Here is a 22,064-nt window from a genome sequence, read left to right as displayed (position 1 = left end):
ACCAGGCACAGGCACAAGATCAGGGCAGATAGCAAACAATCACAGAAACAGGTAAATCCGAGTCAGGGCAGGCAGAGAACAATCAGTAAACGTTAAAACGTCCAGGTCAAAACGAGAAGGCAGAATAGATGAATACAAATGCTCAGTGGAGAAAGCCGTGGGCAAATCAAGACTTTACAGTGAGTTGGCTTGAGTGTGCTGCTTATATGTGCGTGTGTATTAGCTGCAAGTGTGTGTGTATTTAGATGCAGGTGTGTGTGTGCAATCAGTCCCAGGGATGAGGCAGGATGGAAATTGGAGTTCAATGGATAAAGTCAATATTCAGGAGAGAGTTCCCTCTGGTGGCGAGAAGGAGGCAGCATGGGAGCCTCCCTTGTAACACAAACACTGCTTTATCAGGTGTTACAGGCACGATCCAATCAGACCAATGACCGCAGATAAGAGTCAAAGGAGGGGTTTGGAAAGAAATTAATCGTTGAGCGAATCGTTGAGCAAGTAAGGTAAAAATAAATCCATATTATTAGACCATAATACTTCTTTTTTTTTTTTTTACCTTGGATGCACGTCAACCTGTTGTTATGGACTCTCAAAACCAAAATATGGACCTTTCATGACACATAATAGGGGCTATGGCTGGGTTAAAAATATCAATATCTCGATATTAATTTATTCTCATTTTTATGGACCAATATCAATTAATAAATCCCAAGAATCTATTAGTGTAGCCTGTTTTCAGTACATTTTAGACATAATATGGCTTGTTTTTGCTCAAATTTTCTACTGAAAATAATTCCAAACAGATCACAGAACTGTTTTGCATCTCTGAGCAATGGATAGTTTTTAATTATTGAATGAATCAGCTTTTTGAATCAATCGGTTGAATAAATGATTCAGTGATTGAGATTCACTCGTTTAACACAGCCAAATGCTTTGTTTCTGAATGAATCAGCTGTTTGAATTAATCGGCTGAATCTCAATGACTCACTCTTTAACATTCACTTGCTGTCGCCTACTGGCAGTTTTAATTTCACATTCCGATTATTATTTTTTTTGTTTTCATGTTTGAAAGTATTTAAAATATCAGTTATCAAGGTTTTATGCAGAAATAATAATAATAAAAAAGTACCAGAAGAAGAGCTTCCTATTCTTACCCAAAGAAACAAAATTAAAGAAATAGTTAAAACTGAACACAATATTGCTACTCAAGCTGTGTATGAACATATGTGTGTGTGTGTGTATATATATATATACACACACATATATGTATGTATATATGTGTATATATATATATATATATATATATATATATATATATATATATGTGTGTGTGTGTGTGTGTGTGTGTGTATATATATATATGTATCTATATACACACACATATATGTATGTATATATTTGTGTATATATATATATATATATATATATATTTGCACTTTCAATACTTAAGTACATTTAGGATTTAAAAAATACTTTTTGTACCTAAGAACAATAAATATGCCATGCTTTAAGATTTTACTCAAGTAATATTCTAAAAGGTGACTTCAACTTCTACCAAAGTCATTTTCTGGGAAGATATCTGTACTTTTACTTGAGTATGACTTTCAGGTACTTTATACACCACTGGCTAATACTTGGGTGATTGCATGGAGTTTTATGAGGCAGTAGGCAATGCTCCATAGTCGAAAAAAAATAACATTTGGGCGGTGTAATGCAAATCTCCCCAATTAATGACGTAGAGATGTGGGGGTGTGTCTCTCTTTGGATTTGAGACTTTAGTCTTTCCAACTTTACAGATCTTCATTATGCACCAAGAGCTTGTAACACTCCAAAGAGAAAGGGAAAAATTTAAATAGCATAATATGACACCTTTAATGAAGATCCAGGCTGTGTTAGTAAGAACGTGGTTCTTCGTTTACTTCATTTTACCATGGATTCGTTAACAAACAAGGCACAATTCAACGTGGGATTTTTTTTAGAAAGATTGAAACTAAAAGACTATATTGGATCTCATTCTTATTTGGATCGCTATTAGAGGTTGACCAATGTATCAGTTTTGCATGCAAATTTCCGTACATGCAAATACACTAAAACACAATTGGATGTACGGAAAGTTAAGGGGGGGGCAGCTGTGGCCTGAAGGTTAGAGGGTTGCCGGTTTGAGTCTCTGTGTTGGCAGGCGTTGTAGGTGGGGAAGTGAATTAACAGTGCTCTCTTCCACCCTCCATACTCATGACTGAAGTGCGCTTGAGCAAGGCACTTGCTCCCCGGGCACTGAATCTATAGCTGCCCACTGCTCCAGGTGTGTGTTCACTTCTCACTGCTGTGTGTGTGTGCACTCGGATGGGTTAAATGCAGAGCACCAATTCCGAGTATGGGTTACCATACTTGGCAAATGTCACGACTTTCACTTGCAGACACCGGTCACACTGAAGGTGTTCCCCAGTGCAACCCCTACAGGACACAGTTTGAAGTTCCCTTGGAAGGAAAACACTAGCCAATTTCTTCTTTCTATATTTGTCTTTTTAAACACTTATTTTATCTCACACACTTTAATCTGATCCAATTTTGAATAAATATTGAATAAATTTATTTGTAAATCATAATATATCTATCTGAAATAAAGAAAAAAAAATCCCATCCCATGTAAACATGATACCATTTGAGGCCTCTGTAAGTTTCTCTGAGAAAATGCTCTCTCACCGTGACACGTGCTGACTGCAAAGCCAATGCGTTTGTGTTCTCGGTCAAACACCACATAGAAGCCCTCCATGATGACGGCACCCATTACTGTACCAGTACTGGACTGAGACACAGCAAATTTATAACAGTCCTCCTGAGCCGAGGCTATGTCCTCCACCGGCCTCAGATACTGCTGCAGAGAGACGAAACACAGACGGATATCAGCCTCACACATGAGGAAACTTATGATCATGTAGACATTAATCAATTAAATTCAAGCCAATGTCAACATGAAACATTAGCATATTGCATATCATGCAAAGGAGGGGTTTGGAAAAATGAATCGCTGACCGAATCGTTTGGGAGTCATTGAGCAAGTAAAGTAAAAATAAATGCATTTATAAGACAATGAAAGTGTTTTTTGATGTATGTCAACCTGTTGTTGGGTACTCCCAAAACCAAAATATTTGAACCTTTCATAACCCATAATAGGTGCTCTTTTAAATAAATGATGCCCTAAAAGCAGAAAAAGCTGATAATTTCCAAATAGACAGACCTCAATGGAGCACTGCTGTTATCCTAACATTTATATCTGTATATAGTTCACCCAAAAATGAAAATGTGGTTAACAAAAGAGTTGTTGGTAGCCCTTGACTTCCAAAAAAAAAATGGTCAATGGCTATAATTAACTAAATTGATTGATTGCTTGATTGATTGATTGATTGATAAGTTTATTTTCGAGCAAATATATATACACTGAATAAAATTATAAATGTTTTTGTCCCCATTCTTCATGAGCTGAACTCAAAGATCTAAGACTTTTTCTATGTACACAAATTGCCTATTTCTCTCAAAGATTGTTCACAAATCTGTCTAAATCTCTTGTTAGTGAGCAGCACTTCTCCTTTGCCGATATAATCCATACTCCTCACAGGTGTGGCATATTAAGATGCTGATTAGACAGCATGATTATTGCACAGGTGTGCCTTAGGCTGGCCACAATAAAAGGCCACTCTAAAATGTGCAGTTTTACTATATTGGGGGGGGGGGGGCATATATATATATATATATATATATATACATTCACTGGCCACTTTATTAGGTACACCTTGCTAGTAACGGGTTGGACCTCTTTTTGCCTTCAGAACTGCCTTAATTCTTTGTGGCATAGATTCAACAAGGTGTTGGAAACATTCCTCAGGGATTTTGGTCCATAGTGACATGATAGCTTCACGCAGTTGCTGCAGATTTGTTTGCTGCACATCCATGATGTAAATCTCCCGAAAAATCTCCCAAAGCTGCTCTATTGGATTGAGATCTGGTGACTGTGGAGGCCATTTGAGTAAAGTGAACTCATTGTCATGCTCAAGAAACCAGTCTGAGATGATTCGAGCTTTGTGACGATGTGCATTATCCTGCTGGAAGTAGCCATCAGAAGATGGGTACACTGTAGTCATAAAGGGATGGACATGGTCAGCAACAATACTCAGGTAGACTGTGGTGTTTAAACCATGCTCAGTTGGTACTAAGGGGCCCAAAGTGTTCTGACCCTATCATCTGAATGTCGCAGCAAAAATCGAGACTCGTCAGACCAGGCAATGTTTTTCCAATCTTCTATTGTCCAATTTCGGTGACCCTGTCTGAATTGTAGCCTCTGTTTACTGTTTCCTTAGCTGACAGGACCAGCACCCCGTGTGGTCTTCTGCATCTGTAGTCCATCTGTTTCAGGGTTCGATGTGTTGTGTGTTCAGAGATGGTCTTCTGCTGCTGTAGATCATCTGTTTCAAGGTTCGATGTGTTTTGTGTGTTGTGATCTCTTAAGCCCTAATTGGCATTAAGACAAGTACACACAGGAGTTATCACGCTGAACTTCTAGCAAGTATGTTCACACTCTATTCATAATGTTGGCTACCAGCCATACAACAGTGGGTCATACCAACTACACAAACTGTATGGGGGCGTACTGGACAGAACCACTCAGTGCATATACTACATCCCCCTTATTAAACTATAAAAAAATATTAATCAGACATAAAGCAAAGAAAGTATGCTGAAAATATCACCAGTGTATAAAATAAACATTTGCTATGAACAAGCAATAGTAAAACTAATCTAGCATACTTAAGTAAGCACATAATCCTTAAACCGTGCCGGTTGTCTGACGATACGCCCGGCTCTTATGTATTCTGGACGTTGCACACTCCTTTTCACATCTTTAGGGGGCTCAATTGGAGCAAGATGTCCACGGAACAGTCAGGTTGTGAGTCACTTTTGATTGACCTGTCAGGCCTGAGGTGACGTCTGTTCCTGCGGTAAATTGTGCCCGATGATGTGACAACGTCATATGAGCGGGGCTCTTCTCGGATACTGACAACTGTGGCTGGTTTCCATGCATTTCTGATTCTCATATATACTCTCTGTCCCCCCTTGAAGGCTGGAAGGGGGGCTGCTGTTCTATTGTACCATCTTTTTTGCTGTGATTGAAGATGCTGCAGCGCTTCCTGCATATGTGTTGGTATAGAAGGTTGCAGAACCGCTTTGCTGGCCGGTAAAGTGGAACATAAGACTCTGCCCATAAGGATCTGGGCTGGGGAGTATTTGAGACCAGTGACAGGAGTGTTGCGGAGAGTCAATAAAGCTAGGTGAGGGTCAGTGCCAGACTGAGCAGCAGTTTTCAGCATCGATTTGACAGTCTTTACGGCTTTCTCTGCCATGCCATTGGACTGAGGGAAATTTGGGCTGGAGTGTGTGATGTTGAAACCCCAGTCAAGAGCAAATCGAGCCATTTCAGCACTGGCAAAGGGTACATGATCTGCAATCAGGGTCTCAGGCACACCATGTCTTGCAAACACTGTTTTGAAATGTGCTATCAGTGAGGCTGATGTTTTGTCTGACAGCTTTAGGACTTCTGGATATTTAGAGAAATAGTCCACAATCAGAAGAAATGAACGTCTTTGTAAGTCAAAAATGTCAGCAGCTATTTTCTGCCAGGGTCCCATTGGAATTGGATGTGAGATAAGTGATTTTCTTTTGATTTTCAGGACGACTCTCTTGACAGAAACTACAGGCTTCCACCATCTGACGTACAGCTTCAGTGAGTCCTGGCCAGTAGAAGCATGATCTGGTGTGTGCTAGAGACCGCTGTATACCCTGATGTGCAGCATGAAGTTGTTTTAAAAAAAAAAAAAAAGAAAAAAAAAAAAAAAAAAAAAAAAAAAGTGAAGAAGTGAAAAAAAAGTGAAGTGAGATTCAGCCAAGTATGGTGACCCATACTCAGAATTTGTGCTCTGCATTTAACCCATCCGAAGTGCACACACACAGAGCAGTGAACACACACACACACTGTGAACACACACCCGGAGCAGTGTTCATCATTTATGCTGCGGCGCCCGGGGAGCAGTTGGGGGTTCGATGCCTTGCTCAAGGGCACCTAAGTCGTGGTATTGAAGGTGGAGAGAGCACTGTACATGCACTCCCCCCACCCACAATTCCTGCCGGCCCGGGACTCGAACTCACAACCTTTCGATTGGGAGTCCAACTCTCTAACCACTAGGCCACAACTTCCACAACTTTTTAGCACTTCTGGTCGCAGTGCACAAGGTGCGATGATGCGATCATCTTTCATGAGTAGCTCATCATCTATGCTAATAGTGTGTCTGACTGGCCAGTAAGCTTGAGCAGCCAGTGGGATATTTTTCTTTCTGCCCGGCCATCCTTGCTCTAGCTGCTGTATCAGTTGAAGAATTCAGCTTCATTGGGAATGTATTGCGACAGGTAGCGTGTCATACCTAGCAGACCTTGAAGGGCTTTTCTGTCAGTGGGAGGGGGAAATTGCAATATTGCTGAGACCTTGGACTCATCAGGCTTCACCCCCTCAGCGGTGATTACGTGGCCTAGGTAAGTCACCTCATTGACCATATACTGCAACTTGTCTTTGTTGAATTTCACATATAGAGTCAACGCTCTGTTCATCACTTTCGCTAGGATGACATCATGCTCCGCTTTGGTGGATGCCGCTATGATCATGTCATCAGCCACCATGAAAACACCTTCAATGTCCCCAAAGCTTTCTGAGTTCAAACGCTGAAATACCTCGCTCGCTGACTTTATGCCAAAAGGCATGCAATGAAAACAGTACCTGCTCCACTCAACTACCGAATCCACAAACAGTGCGTCTATTCCAGATATCTCAGTATCTATGTCAAGCGTGTCCATTTTTGCTTTAGATTTGCACACTAGTGAGAAGTGGTTCTTTTTGCCACATTTTTTGCATACTTCATTATAGGCAGGGCACTGACTTGGCATGTGAATGCGTCCGCATTTGCCACAATTTTTTTAATGTGCTCTAGTTGGTGCTCTAATTAATCTCCATTTAGGGTGCTGACTATTTTTTGTGACGGCATGCACAAATTGTGTTTCTGATGATGCTGCCATAGCTGTAACCTATAAAGGTAAATCAGTTGCAAAACTCGAGAGGTTGAAGATTTGATTGTGAGAACTTGTCATATTAATATTTGTATTTGTAAGTTAAAATTTACACTCACAGCTCTGATGTGAAAAGCTGAATCTTTCAATTTGCACACACAGACAATGATCAAAACACCCGTGTTTTGAATTGGAAGTTGTAGATAAATAGTCACAAATGTGTAGAATGACATTCACACAAAGAAAATGACATACACACATTTTTACGACATATTTACTTTTGCACTTTATTTCAGTTTCGCTGCACAACGTAAAGTCGGCACTTACAACCTCTCAGATCTGGAAGTACAAGTTCAAATCCTAGCGCTCTGACTTGTGCTACTCTTTTTGCGCTATTCTGTTGCAAAACTCACTTGTGCACTTGTATATGCAGATGTGAGAGAGCAGAGCTGGGGGCGGGGCTTTGGTGCGAATGAAGACATTTTATTGGTCGATGCCCGACCAATGAACAACGCCAATTGTTTTCACTGAATATCCTTAGCTTTGACAGGATTTTAAGACACTGCATTCATTTTGCCATTCAGGTATTATCTAGTAGACAAATAATGCCACATATTTTATATGTATATCCCACTGCATATCACTCTACCAGAGTTGCAATATAATGCTGTTTTTATTATTTTTATGTTTTGTAAAAATAATTTTAACTTCTTCATTGGGTTAAATTCCCAATTTGCTTGTCAGTAATGAACCTTTTTAAATGCAACATTATTATTATTATTTAATAATATTAATCGAAACTGAAGTAAAGTGCAAAAGTAAATATGTCGTAAACATGTGTGTATGTAATTTTCTTTGTGTGAATGTCATTCTACACATTTGTGACTATTAATCTACAACTTCCAATTCAAAACACGAGTGTTTTGATCATTGTCTGTGTGTGCAAATTGAAAGATTCAGCTTTTCACATCAGAGCTGTGAGTGTAAATTTTAACTTACAAATACAAATATTAATATGACAAGTTCTCACATTCAGATCTTCAACCTCTCGAGTTTAGCTACTGATTTACCTCCATAGTAACCTGCCGTCGTGACTTCTTTAGCTCTGCACATGTCAATGGCTTTTGAAAGGGTTAACTCAGTTATAGACAGCAATCGTTCACAAAGGCCAGAGTCTGTTATGCTGAAAACTATTTTGTCTCGTATCATGAGGTCTTCAGTTACTCCGAATTCACATGTGCATGCTTTGTTTCTTAGCTCCAAGAGAAATTTGTCAATGCCTGCTTGCTCAGAGAATGTTTGGGCCCAGAACTGATGTCGTTCAAAGACGGTATTCTTTCGCGGAGCACAGAATTTTTGCAGTGCTGCAAGGACCTCTGATAATTTTTTATCTCGTGAATCTTCGTATTCAATTTCGAGCAAGTTATAAATGTTTAGCGCCTCTTCTCTTTTGCTATGCAGCAGTACAGCAATTTTTCTCGTCTCAGATTCATCCACTAGAGCTGAGGCAGTAAGATACAAATTAAATCTTTGTTCCCACTTACGTCAATTTTCAGCCAAGTTCCCAGTCAGGTACAAAGGTGGCGGCGGATGAAGCATTTCCATTTTGTCCGTCTAGTTAGCTCGTAGGGCTCGCTAGGAAAATCCGGCGGTGAAGCTGTTCGTCACTGTTTTAAACTACCCGCGCCACGGTGATCTTCAGTCACAACTTGACGTGCGCTGTGTTATTCAGTGGATAATTTGACTTCTGACACCATGTTGTGATCTTGGTTAAGCCTTAATTCACAAGCTAGGACCACGCCACAAACAAACTAAGAAACTGGGGAAGAGTAGAAAGAGGATGAAGGGGTCGAGGGAATGGGACGAAGGGGTCGAGGGAATGAGATGATGGTCAGGTTGATCAGGGCATCTTGAATTGAGGGCTCAGAGAGACTCAGGGTGGGGGTACCACCTTTAGCATATATTTAGGCCAGACAATGAGGACCCCCAAAGTTGGGAAGAGCTGAGTCAAGTGTGAGCTTGGAATGCCCGATCATACAGAGAGGACGCAGAGGCTGATTAGTTCAAGCGTTAAATGGTTAATGCAGGTTCTTGTTTTCGTAAGCCTTTAGAAGTATGAATGTGTGAGAATGAGCGAAAATGGGCAATCACAGCCAGTGGTTATTCGAAGGAATAGATGATCCCTCAAGTAGGTTTAAATGCACGTGGGGATCTGAAGAAGGAATGATTGTAAGATGTTAAGTTGTAGATGGACGGTGGGTCGGTTGATGGGAACGGAAGCTTTGAGACAGTTCCGGCGGAGTGGTATCCTGGAGATCATGCTTGGAGCAAGGCAATTAAGAATGGCTTCTTGGAAAGCCTATATTGTGTTTGGTCTGTGGTATGACCGGCGAGAGATGTATTTATTTTCGAGCTAAGTCTAACTTCTGAAATGGGAAATGAGACGAAGAGCTGGTTTACGATATTAAGGAGTCATGGTATAGAAGTTGCTTGGAGGAGGAATTGTTGTTGAGTAGATTAAGTGGCCTATTCATGAATTGCATAACTGCCAAACATAATCATCCCTTGTTTATGGTTTCAATTTCTACTGCATAGTCTGAGCGGATGAGCAGATTCGGACTATTCAAACCCCCAAGGATGGCTGTTATGACTATGTTATGACTACTACGTTTAGTAATGCTGTGGCGACTGCCCTTGACTGTGGATTGTAGGAACTGAATTCTGGAGGCTGTTCAGAATCGACCCGGCAGCCACCATATTAACTGCCGAAGTCTATTTAGGGTGTTGCATCCATATACAGTTAGATGCAGCCAGATGAGAGATGTAGATTAGTGTGGATATGCTCATTATCGAGGTGCAGATGAAGGTTACGACTATATGAAGTCTTCGAGAAGGTGAAGAAAGTAAGGAGACTGTGGTTGTTAGTAAGAATCCTTTGTAGCTTCGGGAGAGAGACCAACATCCTAGGCTGCTTCTGCAAACGAATGAGGCTCATGATGAATTAACGGTACCATCCCAGAAGCCTCACCAGATTCATGATGGATAGGCAAGACTTGGCATTTAGTGGTATCGGCTTTGGTCGGCCAGCTCCGTGGCTTGCTAAGTGAATGATTATTCTGTGGTTGTGGTATGGTTAATAGTTGGAATGAGAGTGTCATGGAGAGAAGATAAGTTGGTTCAGTACAGTCTCTTCTGCTAGTGACCTGTCGACAATGTCAGGTTCTTGGTAGGAGTGCGGAGGTGCTTTGCAAGTCAGTCTGCTGGTGTCGTAGGGTTATGAGAGCAGGAGTTTCTCGCGTGGCTTCGTCACGGAATGCACAGGTGTGAAGGCGCCTGTAGACGAGAGGCAGCCTTGACAGTGGCTGAAGGAAGGGTGGAAGAAAGGATGATGGAATGAAAGGATGTCTTTGAGTGGGGGGGGGGTTGAGGATGAGAGGATATAGGAGGGGGGAGGAGGTAGGGGAAGGTAGGGAGAGCGGACGGGTGGAAGAAGGGATGTTGGGATGAAAGGATGTTTGTGAGTAGGGTGTGTTGCAAGATGCAGGGAGGGAGGCGGAGAACGGAAAGAAGGTTTAGGGAGACCGACTGGTCTGTGTGAGCAAGGACTTTAGAACATGCAATGCTCAATAGGTTGCTTAATAGCAGGAAGCCCCACCTTCTGAATGAAAGAGCCAAACAGTAAGTCAGCGCTTCACTGTAGCTGGCGTTAGAAGCTTCACGGTTACTACTGAAACAGTCAGCAGTCTTAGACATGCACTTAGGACTGCTCGTTCACACTGACTGATCTAGCCGGAATAAGATAACAGTGCTGTTTGCAGCTGCAGGCTTGTCCACTTGAGGTGTTGCTGTGGTGATGCTGTTGTTAGCTGCGAGATGTCCGCATGAGGTGTCACCATGGTGGCGTGGTTGGCTGCGGGCTCTTCCGCTGAGGCGCTGTCTTGGTGGTCCGTTTGTTAACTGTATGACCGTTCGCCTGAGGCCCTGCTGGCGGTGCTGTTGTAGCTGTATGGTCGTTTCGCCTGAAGCGCTGGAGGGGCTGCTATTGTAGCTGAATGATCGTTTCGCCTGAGGCTGCTGGTGGCGGTGCTGTTGTAGCTGAATGATCGTTTTGCCTTGGGCACTGGTGGTGGTGCTGTTGTAACTGTATGATCGTTTCGCCTGAGGCCGCTGGTGACGGTGCTGTTGTAGCTGTATGATCGTTTCGCCTGAGGCGCTGGTGGTGGTGCTGTCGTAGCGGCATGATTGTTTCACATGAAGCGCTGGTGGGGCTGCTGTTGTAGCTGAATGATCGTTTCGCCTGAGGCCGCTGGTGGCGGTGCTGTTGTAGCTGAATGATCGTTTTGCCTTGGGCACTGGTGGTGGTGCTGTTGTAACTGTATGATCGTTTCGCCTGAGGCCGCTGGTGGCGGTGCTGTTGTAGCTGAATGATCGTTTTGCCTTGGGCACTGGTGGTGGTGCTGTTGTAACTGTATGATCGTTTCGCCTGAGGCCGCTGGTGACGGTGCTGTTGTAGCTGTATGATCGTTTCGCCTGAGGCGCTGGTGGTGGTGCTGTCGTAGCGGAATGATTGTTTCACCTGAGGCGCTGGTGGGGCTGCTGTTGTAGCTGAATGATTGTTTCGCCAGAGGTGCTGCTGGCGGTGCTGTTGTAGCTGTATGATCGTTTCACCTGAGGCGCTGCTGATGGTGCTGTTGTAGCTGAATGATCGTTTCACCTGAGGCGCTGCTGATGGTGCTGTTGTTAGCTGCGGGCTCTTCAGCTGAGGCGCTGCCTTGGTGGTGCGGTTGTTAACCGTATGATCGTTTCACCTGAGGCGCTGGTGACGGTGCTGTTGTAGCTGTATGATCGTTTCGCCTGAGGCGCTGGTGGTAGTGCTGTCGTAGCGGAATGATTGTTTCGCCAGAGGTGCTGCTGGCGGTGCTGTTGTAGCTGTATGATCGTTTCGCCTGAGGCGCTGGTGGTAGTGCTGTCGTAGCGGAATGATTGTTTCGCCAGAGGTGCTGCTGGCGGTGCTGTTGTAGCTGTATGATCATTTCACCTGAGGCGCTGCTGATGGTGCTGTTGTAGCTGAATGATCGTTTCACCTGAGGCGCTGCTGATGGTGCTGTTGTAGCTGAATGATTGTTTCACCAGTGGCGCTGCTGGTGCTGCTGTTGTTAGCTGCGGGCTCTTCAGCTGAGGCGCTGCCTTGGTGGTGCGGTTGTTAACCGTATGATCGTTTCACCTGAGGCGCTGGTGACGGTGCTGTTGTAGCTGTATGATCGTTTCGCCTGAGGCGCTGGTGGTGGTGCTGTCGTAGCGGAATGATTGTTTCACCTGAGGCGCTGGTGGGGCTGCTGTTGTAGCTGAATGATTGTTTCGCCAGAGGTGCTGCTGGCGGTGCTGTTGTAGCTGTATGATCGTTTCACCTGAGGCGCTGCTGATGGTGCTGTTGTAGCTGAATGATCGTTTCACCTGAGGCGCTGCTGATGGTGCTGTTGTAGCTGAATGATTGTTTCACCAGTGGCGCTGCTGGTGCTGCTGTTGTTAGCTGCGGGCTCTTCAGCTGAGGCGCTGCCTTGGTGGTGCGGTTGTTAACCGTATGATCGTTTCACCTGAGGCGCTGCTGATGGTGCTGTTGTAGCTGAATGATCGTTTCACCTGAGGCGCTGCTGATGGTGCTGTTGTAGCTGAATGATTGTTTCACCTGAGGCGCTGCTGTTGTAGCTGTATGGTCGTTTCGCCTGAAGCGCTGGAGGGGCTGCTGTTGTAGCTGTATGATCGTTTCACCTGAAGCGCTGGTGGCGGTGCTGTTGTAGCTGTATAATTGTTTCGCCAGAGGTGCTGCTGGCTATGTTGTTGTAGCAGAATGATAGTTTCATCTGAAGCGCTGCTGGCGGTGCTGTTGTAGCAGAATGATAGTTTCACCTGAAGCGCTGGTGGCGGTGCTGTTGTAGCTGTATGATTGTTTCGCCAGAGGTGCTGCTGGCAGTGCTGTTGTAGCAGAATGATAGTTTCATCTGAAGCGCTGCTGGCGGTGCTGTTGTAGCAGAATGATAGTTTCACCTGAAGCGCTGGTGGCGGTGCTGTTGTAGCTGTATGATTGTTTCGCCAGAGGTGCTGCTGGCAGTGCTGTTGTAGCAGAATGATAGTTTCATCTGAAGCGCTGCTGGCGGTGCTGTTGTAGCAGAATGATAGTTTCACCTGAAGCGCTGGTGGCGGTGCTGTTGTAGCTGTATGATCGTTTTGCCTGAGGCGCTGGTGGCGGTGCTGTTGTAGCTGTATGATCGTTTTGCCTGAGGCGCTGGTGGCGGTGCTGTTGTAGCTGTATGATCGTTTTGCCTGAGGTGCTGCTGATGGTTCTGTTGTAGCTGAATGATTGTTTCACCTAAGGCGCTGGTGGCGGTGCTGTTGTAGCTGTATGATCGTTTTGCCTGAGGCGCTGGTGGCGGTGCTGTTGTAGCTGTATGATCGTTTCGCCTGAGGCGCTGCTGATGGTGCTGTTGTAGCTGAATGATTGTTTCACCTGAGGCGCTGCTGTTGTAGCTGTATGGTCGTTTCGCCTGAAGCGCTGGAGGGGCTGCTGTTGTAGCTGTATGATCGTTTCACCTGAAGCGCTGGTGGCGGTGCTGTTGTAGCTGTATAATTGTTTCGCCAGAGGTGCTGCTGGCTATGTTGTTGTAGCAGAATGATAGTTTCATCTGAAGCGCTGCTGGCGGTGCTGTTGTAGCAGAATGATAGTTTCACCTGAAGCGCTGGTGGCGGTGCTGTTGTAGCTGTATGATCGTTTCACCTGAGGTGCTGCTGATGGTTCTGTTGTAGCTGAATGATTGTTTCACCTAAGGCGCTGGTTGCGGTGCTGTTGTAGCTGTATGATCGTTTCACCTAAGGCGCTGGTGGCGGTGCTGTTGTAGCAGTATGATCGTTTCACCTGAAGCGCTGGTGGCGGTGCTGTTGTAGCTGTATGATCGTTTTGCCTGAGGCGCTGGTGGCGGTGCTGTTGTAGCTCTATGATCATTTTGCCTGAAGCGCTGGTGGCGGTGCTGGTGTAGCTGAATGATAGTTTCACCTGAGGCGCTGCCAGCGGTGCTGTTGTAGCTGTATGATCGTTTCGCCTGAAGCGCTGGTGTGGCTGCTGTTGTAGCTGTGTGATCGTTTAAATTCGCAGACGAGATTGTCAAATTTGTTGTTTGTAAGTGAGATGCAACGTCGGACATCACATGTAAACCCATTAGAGTAAAACACTTCCTTAAACACATCCCCCACCCAGCAGAACCAGACTGAAATTCCTAGGGGGGGTTGGGGTCTTTGAACCTCTGGTCTCCACAGAAATCTTTGTCAAGAGAATGGCAAAGAAATTGTCTTTTCTACATGTATATGGACCAAAATGAACTCAAAGGATTTATAAATGAAAATCAGTCCATCGCTTCACTCCATATTCATTTATGTGTAACCCACACATTTGACTATCATGTTACAATCACTTATTGTGTATGTCTTTTAATAACTATGGGATAGCTTAAGGATACATATTCATGTCTAGTATCTATGTAATCGAATCTGCTTGCTTGAAATAGTCCAGACAATCAATTATTTGTCAAATGTATCATATTCTTCTTATAGGAATCATGTCCAAAATTAGACCCTGCAAGAGCGGGAAAATTCGGACCACATGCTTGGTAAGATAACATATGATTTATGATACGCCCGAGCCAAGACAATATCTGTTTGGTCAAGACAACATTTGAGGTGTGGCCAACAGGCCAGTTTAAATACTCAGGACACCATAAAATGTATGCTTTTAGCTTATAGCTTTGCTCTGCTATTAGTCATGTATGCTTTTAGTTTTAGCTCTGCTTTTGCTATCAGTCATGCCAGCTTTTAGTATGCTTTTAGTTTGCTTTTAGCTTTGCTTCTTAGCTTTAGCTTTTAGCCATGCTGTTTGTCATCCCTGTTCTTTGAGCGCGGTTCCAGCGTGCTTCAGCCTGCACGCCTGCTGCTACTTAGCCACGATGAGAAGAAACACCACCTAGTCACATCAAACTTTATTTCTTTTCTTTTCCGTTTGAGAGTTTCGTGTTCTGAGTTAAGTTTTTTAACGCCGTCTGACATCGACTGCCCATTCAACTTCAACCAGCCACACAACTCTGCATCCTCAGCCAACGCCCAACCACGGGCTTCCCAAGACGTCACTTCAACGACTACTGAACTTCCAGCCAATCAGCGACATCGGGGGAACCCCATTTCAACGACAACTTTCCACAGGCAATGTACCTTCAGACATTTGTACTGGACTGGTGTATCTAATATAATTTTAACCTCATTGAGGAACTCAATGCGAGGTTTAATTAAGTGATTGATGGTTGTTCATGTCTATGCAATTTAACGTATTGCTGTAAACTTGGGATTCCACATTTCCATTCTCTTAAACTCATCTTTCCCTAACTTTCGATCTTCCTGCAACTTGTGTGAATGTGTGTGTGCATGTGTTTATGTGTTAGAATAGTTTATATGTCTTAGATTTATCCAATAAAGCCTTATTCATATTGAAAAGAGAAGTATCTTGTGTTTTGTGCTTACAAGTTAATGTCTTAAAATGCCGATCTTGTTACTGTGCAAATTGATAGTGTTTTCACTATACTTTGGATATTAATATCCAGCGCAGATTTGATGTTAAACGGCCCGTTCAGTGAATCGCAGGGCGTCTCAGTGATCAGCCGTGAAACAGTGATTCTGTTCAAATTCCCTTTAAAATCTTAAATGATTCCCTTTGAGCTAAATTGACCTGTTTCCCTTACAGTGGAAAAAGGATGTTGGGATGAAAGGATGTTTGTGAGTGTGGTGTGGTGCGTTGCAAGATGCAGTGAGAGAGGGAGGTTGGGAGGTAGAGAATGAAAAGAAGATTTAAATAGAATTGGAGGTTGAAGGGAGACCAGCTGGTCTGCATGAGCGAAGATTAAAGAATACACAAGATGTGTCACTCCTTTAGTTTTGAATGGCGTGAGGGACGATGAATGGGCATCTGGAATTTTGAAGTAGCTGTAGAGAATTATTAGAAAACATGGAGCCGTATTGCTGATTGTTGTCTATTTACTTATTCAGCCATACCAGCATACGAGGCTATATGTCATGGCAAAAATCAGTTAATACAAAAAATCAATCCGTGTGCAAGTCTTTAATACATACGAGTCAAGGGGGGAACAAGATTGTTCAATTTGACCAGCCTGCGTGTCTTTGGGCTGTGAGCCGTATTGCTGTAATCAGCTGAAAAGAAGGAATGGATGTTGGGATGAAAGGATGTTTGTGAGTGGAGTTTTATGAACGAAATGTGAGCATAGAGAAGAGAGATCAGGTTGAATGAGTGCAGGTGGAATTATGTCTTGCCTGCGGTTTGATGCTGTGGAGGAAAAATTCCCGTAACGTCACGTGTGATGGAGAGTGGAGTTGCCGGAAGTGCTGAGGGCTCAAAGTTTGTCATGACAGAAGTTTTATTGAAACTAAATACAGTTATAGTGTTTGTTATCTGCACGATTGAATTGGATACCTTGGATTTAAGAGCGTGTTGAAGGCGACCCGTGGTTCAGTTGTCCTCGGCTCTGGATTCTAGAAGACATGCAATGAGAGCGCTGAGGAAGCGTGAGAGGGCGGCCGCGACGGGAGCAATAATTCAGTTTCTGCGTTCACCACGCAAATGATGATGGCGAACTCAGAATTCGCCTGAGATGAGCCTGTGAGTGGGCGCTCGTGGCCCAGAATGTGCGCAATCGAACGCGACCGCTCTGAAAGAGACTGTGATCGGAATGATGAGAGGAGATCGTCGAGTGTCGTCAGTGACATTGAATCAAACAGCGCGCCGGCCAGACCAGGCAAGTACACCTGTCCTTCGAGAGAACGAGACTAGCAGTGCGTTGTGACGTTGCCTGGTATATATATGGAGGTTCTTAGAAGTCAGGTGATTGTTTGGGCGTGCCCCTGCCCCGACCTTTAGTTAATACCAATTAACTCCATTTGGCATTAAGACAAGTACACACAGGAGTTATAGCGCTGAACTTCTTTACTAGCAAGTGTTTTCACACTCTATTCACAACGTTGGCTACCAGCCATACAACAGTGGGTCATACCAACTACACAAACTGTATGGGGGCGTACTGGACAGAACCACTCAGTGCATATACTACAGTGTGTTCAGAGATGGTATTCTGCATACCTTGGTTGTACAATACAGCAATACCAATACTATGACTAAATTAACAGTGCAATTTTGTTGTAAATTACAATATTGTGGTCATGTATTTAACTGCTCATGTTATTATCATTTTTATTTGCTCAGCTATGTAATTGTATCCCATTATTTTATATTCATATCAAAATTTACAGTATAAATATTAATAGTAAGAACGATTATGATCATCCCTACTACCATTTTTATACAATAACCATCACCCCCATCATCACAATCCTGAGAACAACCCTCAAAACATCCCTCCCTCAGCCTTGTATTTTGTCAACATCATTTCTTTTATCTTGATTTAAATAGGCACATATTTGAAAGTTTGACACCACACGCAGACATCCACCACCTGGACTTTAAAGTTCCCACATCCCCTCAGATTATTTATGCGTGTCATGGTTACCAACATTCTTCAAAATCTTATTTTGCATTCAGCATAAGAAAAACATTTATACAGATTTTGAACAACTTGATGATGAGTATATTATGACTGAATTTTCATTTTTGGATGAACTAAGATGCATGCTAACATTTGTTACTCTTCATAAGTGCGAGCTGAAGTTTGCTGTGTGGATATATTGTTAATGTTTGGTTTCAGGGAGTAACTGACAAAACTCATCCTTCAAGGTAATAGATACAGCTTCATGTGTGGTGGTACAGAAACATGATCCAGCTCCTCAACAAGGGGGATTGATTGTAGCTGGTAAAAGTGAGAGAACTGCATTGAACTGTGGGATACAGTGTTACAGGCAGTGCACTTTGCACATATTAGCAGATAGTTTTGTTTGTCAGTATGAAGCTTTTCTAATGGCAGAATGAAGTACCTGTGGCAGGATGGAAATGCGGAAAGACTGGTTTCTGTTTTCACTCATCAGGTAGAGAGAGATGACAGGGAAGATGTGCCACGGTGTGGTGCCCACCTGCCAACACACCAGCTGCTCGCCCAGCCAGAAACCTGAGGGAAACTGTTCAGTCTGTGGGGGAAAAGAGCCAGTTGATTGAGAAACAACATTCAGCATGTTCAAAAATGAGACCAACTCAGACGATAACCTGACCGATGAAGCTGCTTCGATGGCCTTCACAGCCGCCTGGAACACTTTACGAGGGAGACGCAGGTTTGTGGTGCCACTGTCCACGATACTTTTATCATAGTTATACTGAGAGACAGAGAGAAACAATGAGAATGTTTGCTTTAACTTTACCTCTGTGTAATAAATAATAATTCTGAACCATGACCCACTGGAAAAGTACAGAGATGTTTCTTGAAGTGTATGTAATTTTGCCTTTTGCACATTTGGAAATAGACTTGTTTAAAATGCACTTTTCACACACCTCCTAGTTTATTCAATGTATTCAATTCAATTCAAGACTTCTTATAACCCAGTGGGCAATTGATATTGAAAAGACATCAAACTGACATCAATATTGACATCAAAAAACAGGTTGAATATGCGTCAAAAACCTTGACATGGGGTTGATCTGATGTAAAATGAAAAGTCAAACATATTGGCCTACATATAGATTAAAACAATTTCAGTGTGGCTTTAACTTCCTAATTTCTCCCAATTACCCCTGGAAGAAACTGCCATCTAAACTGAATTTAAAGTGATGTTGCAGCATCTTGAACAAGTCTTGACTAATATTTGACGTCAGATTGATGTCAAGGTGTGCGCTGGGAATGTCCAACACTGGGCATACATGAAGAAGAGGCGAAGTTTGATTTAGAGGTTCATCTTTCCATCAAAGCTTCATTTCCATTACATTTTAAATTATGTTTCGTGTTTTCTGAAATTAAATGGCAAACTCCTTTGTCTCCCTAATGCTAATTATGTCCATCCAAAATACACTTAAATAATATTTTTACAGTTTTTGCACAATTTGACAAAGTCGCTTCCCTTACAATGTATATTATACTTTTATATACATCTAACAATAGCTTTTTTGTACTCTTACTGAAGGCAAAATTGTTGGTCTGGTTATAAATGATGAAAGGCCAGGTGTAACTGAAAAAAAATAAAATCACAATAATTATTAAATTATTTATCTTATTGTAGTCTTTGTTTACAACCCGAATTCCGGAAAAGTTGGGACGTTTTTTTAATTTTAATAAAATGAAAACTAAAAGACTTTCAAATCACATGAGCCAATATTTTATTCACAATAGAACATAGATAACATAGCAAATGTTTAAACTGAGAAAGTTTACAATTTTATGCACAAAATGAGCTCATTTCAATTTTGATTTCTGCTACAGGTCTCAAAATAGTTGGGACGGGGCATGTTTACCATGGTGTAGCATCTCCTTTTCTTTTCAAAACAGTTTGAAGACGTCTGGGCATTGAGGCTATGAGTTGCTGGAGTTTTGCTGTTGGAATTTGGTCCCATTCTTGCCTTATATAGATTTCCAGCTGCTGAAGAGTTCGTGGTCGTCTTTGACGTATTTTTCGTTTAATGATGCGCCAAATGTTCTCTATAGGTGAAAGATCTGGACTGCAGGCAGGCCAGGTTAGCACCCGGACTCTTCTACGACGAAGCCATGCGGTTGTTTAGCTGCAGTATGTGGTTTTGCATTGTCCTGCTGAAATAAACAAGGCCTTCCCTGAAATAGACGTTGTTTGGAGGGAAGCATATGTTGCTCTAAAACCTTTATATACCTTTCAGCATTCACAGAGCCTTCCAAAACATGCAACTGCCCATACCGTATGCACTTATGCACCCCCATACCATCAGAGATGCTGGCTTTTGAACTGAACGCTGATAACATGCTGGAAGGTCTCCCTCCTCTTTAGCCCGGAGGACACGGCGTCCGTGATTTCCAACAAGAATGTCAAATTTGGACTCGCCTGACCATAAAACACTATTCCACTTTGAAATAGTCCATTTTAAATGAGCCTTGGCCCACAGGACACGACGGCCCTTCTGGACCATGTTCACATATGGCTTCCTTTTTGCATGATAGAGCTTTAGTTGGCATCTGCTGATGGTACAGCGAAATTGTGTTTACCGACAGTGGTTTCTGAAAGTATTCCTGGGCCCATTCAGTAATGTCATTGACACAATCATGCCGATGAGTGATGCAGTGTCGTCTGAGAGCCCGAAGACCACGGGCATCCAATAAAGGTCTCCGGCCTTGTCCCTTACGCACAGAGATTTCTCCAGTTTCTCTGAATCTTTTGATGATGTTATGCACTGTAGATGATGAGATTTGCAAAGCCTTTGCAATTTGACGTTGAGGAACATTGTTTTTAAAGTTTTCCACAATTTTTTTACGCAGTCTTTCACAGATTGGAGAGCCTCTGCCCATCTTTACTTCTGAGAGACTCTGCTTCTCTAAGACAAAGCTTTTATAGCTAATCATGTTACAGACCTGATATCAATTAACTTAATTAATCACTAGATGTTCTCCCAGCTGAATCTTTTCAAAACTGCTTGCTTTTTTAGCCATTTGTTGCCCCCGTGCCAACTTTTTTGAGACCTGTAGCAGGCATTAAATTTTAAATGAGCTAATTAAGTGGATAAAAGTGTAAAATTTCTCAGTTTAAACATTTGCTACGTTATCTATGTTCTATTGTGAATAAAATATTGGCTCATGTGATTTGAAATTCCTTTAGTTTTCATTTTATTAAAATTTAAAAAACGTCCCAACTTTTCCGGAATTCGGGTTGTAGATCATAATTGTACTAATATTTTTAAAATGTAGTTCACAGATTATTTTATTTTTATTTTAAGATTATCTGGACTTGAGACAAGAGTAAATCAATAAAATCAATATGTAAAAGGCATGTGAAAACAGCAACAGATTGTTCAGGAAACGTAAATGTGCATGTGCTTGAAGATACTGAAACTGTATCTGTGAAGTCAAACCCAGGAGAGGTGTTCTCACTTCTTTGCAGTCCATGTTAAGGTCCTGTCCGTTGACCTCGATGCGCACGATGATGACCTCATAATACCACTCTCGTCTGATTGGTGTGTACCACAGCTCGCCCACGTACAGGGACGGATCGATTCCCCCAATTATCTGTGAAGAACAACACAATCTTTTATAGTGTGTCACTGAAGTTATTTTGTTTCACGTTACATAAAGCTGTTTAACTACAATAAATAAATAAATAATAGTGGACTGTGTTTTATGATGATTTTATTGTATTATTAAAAAAGTCTAACCACCAAGTGGTTTGGGTGATTTTACTAACAGTAAGGGTACATTTCAATTTATTTATGTCAGTGCAAAACACAAAAGAGATGTTAAGCACAATGTACATGCCTACAAGCTCCAAAAAGAACACAAAATAAATAGAAGTAAAAATATTTCATATGGCTCCACATACAGAACTATCCTATGATTTCCTAAGACTTCAAATAATCTTAATATTTTGATGATGTTTTATTAAAGGTTTCTTGTCCTTTTCAGGGCTTTCAGTCTGCTATATGATAATATGCTGAACACCTCTCTCAGTGTTAATGGTGAACACCTCTCTCAGTGTTAATGGTGAACACCTCTCTCAGTGTTAATGGTGAATGACCTCTCTCAGTGTTAATGGTGAATGACCTCTCTCAGTGTTAATGGTGAACACCTATCTCATTGTTACATGGGTGAACACCTCTCAGTGTTAATGCTGAACACCTATCTCAGTGTTAATGGTGAACACCTCTCTCAGTGTTAATTGTGAACACCTCTCTCAGTGTTAATGGTGGATGACCTCTCTCAGTGTTAATGGTAAACACCTCTCTCAGTGTTAATGGTGAATGA

General features: G+C 42.5%; 1 protein-coding gene across 1 annotated transcript in view; it reads right to left on the bottom strand.

Annotated features, from left to right (window-relative positions):
• Positions 1-22,064, bottom strand: part of LOC132108303 (beta-secretase 1-like) — a 35,672-nt gene that overhangs the window by 5,503 nt on the left and 8,105 nt on the right. Inside the window, exons 5-8 of the mRNA XM_059515004.1 lie at positions 21,198-21,332; positions 18,370-18,471; positions 18,139-18,288; positions 2,701-2,872 (exon numbers count right to left, since the gene is read on the bottom strand). Of these exons, the coding sequence (XP_059370987.1) occupies positions 2,701-2,872; positions 18,139-18,288; positions 18,370-18,471; positions 21,198-21,332 (559 nt within the window). The remainder of the gene's footprint in view (positions 1-2,700; positions 2,873-18,138; positions 18,289-18,369; positions 18,472-21,197; positions 21,333-22,064) is intronic.

Source organism: Carassius carassius, chromosome 28, assembly GCF_963082965.1.
Source record: "Carassius carassius chromosome 28, fCarCar2.1, whole genome shotgun sequence".
Lineage (NCBI taxonomy): Eukaryota > Metazoa > Chordata > Actinopteri > Cypriniformes > Cyprinidae > Carassius > Carassius carassius.
Note: the sequence above shows the minus strand (reverse complement) of the source record. Positions and strands in the feature narration are given on the sequence as shown.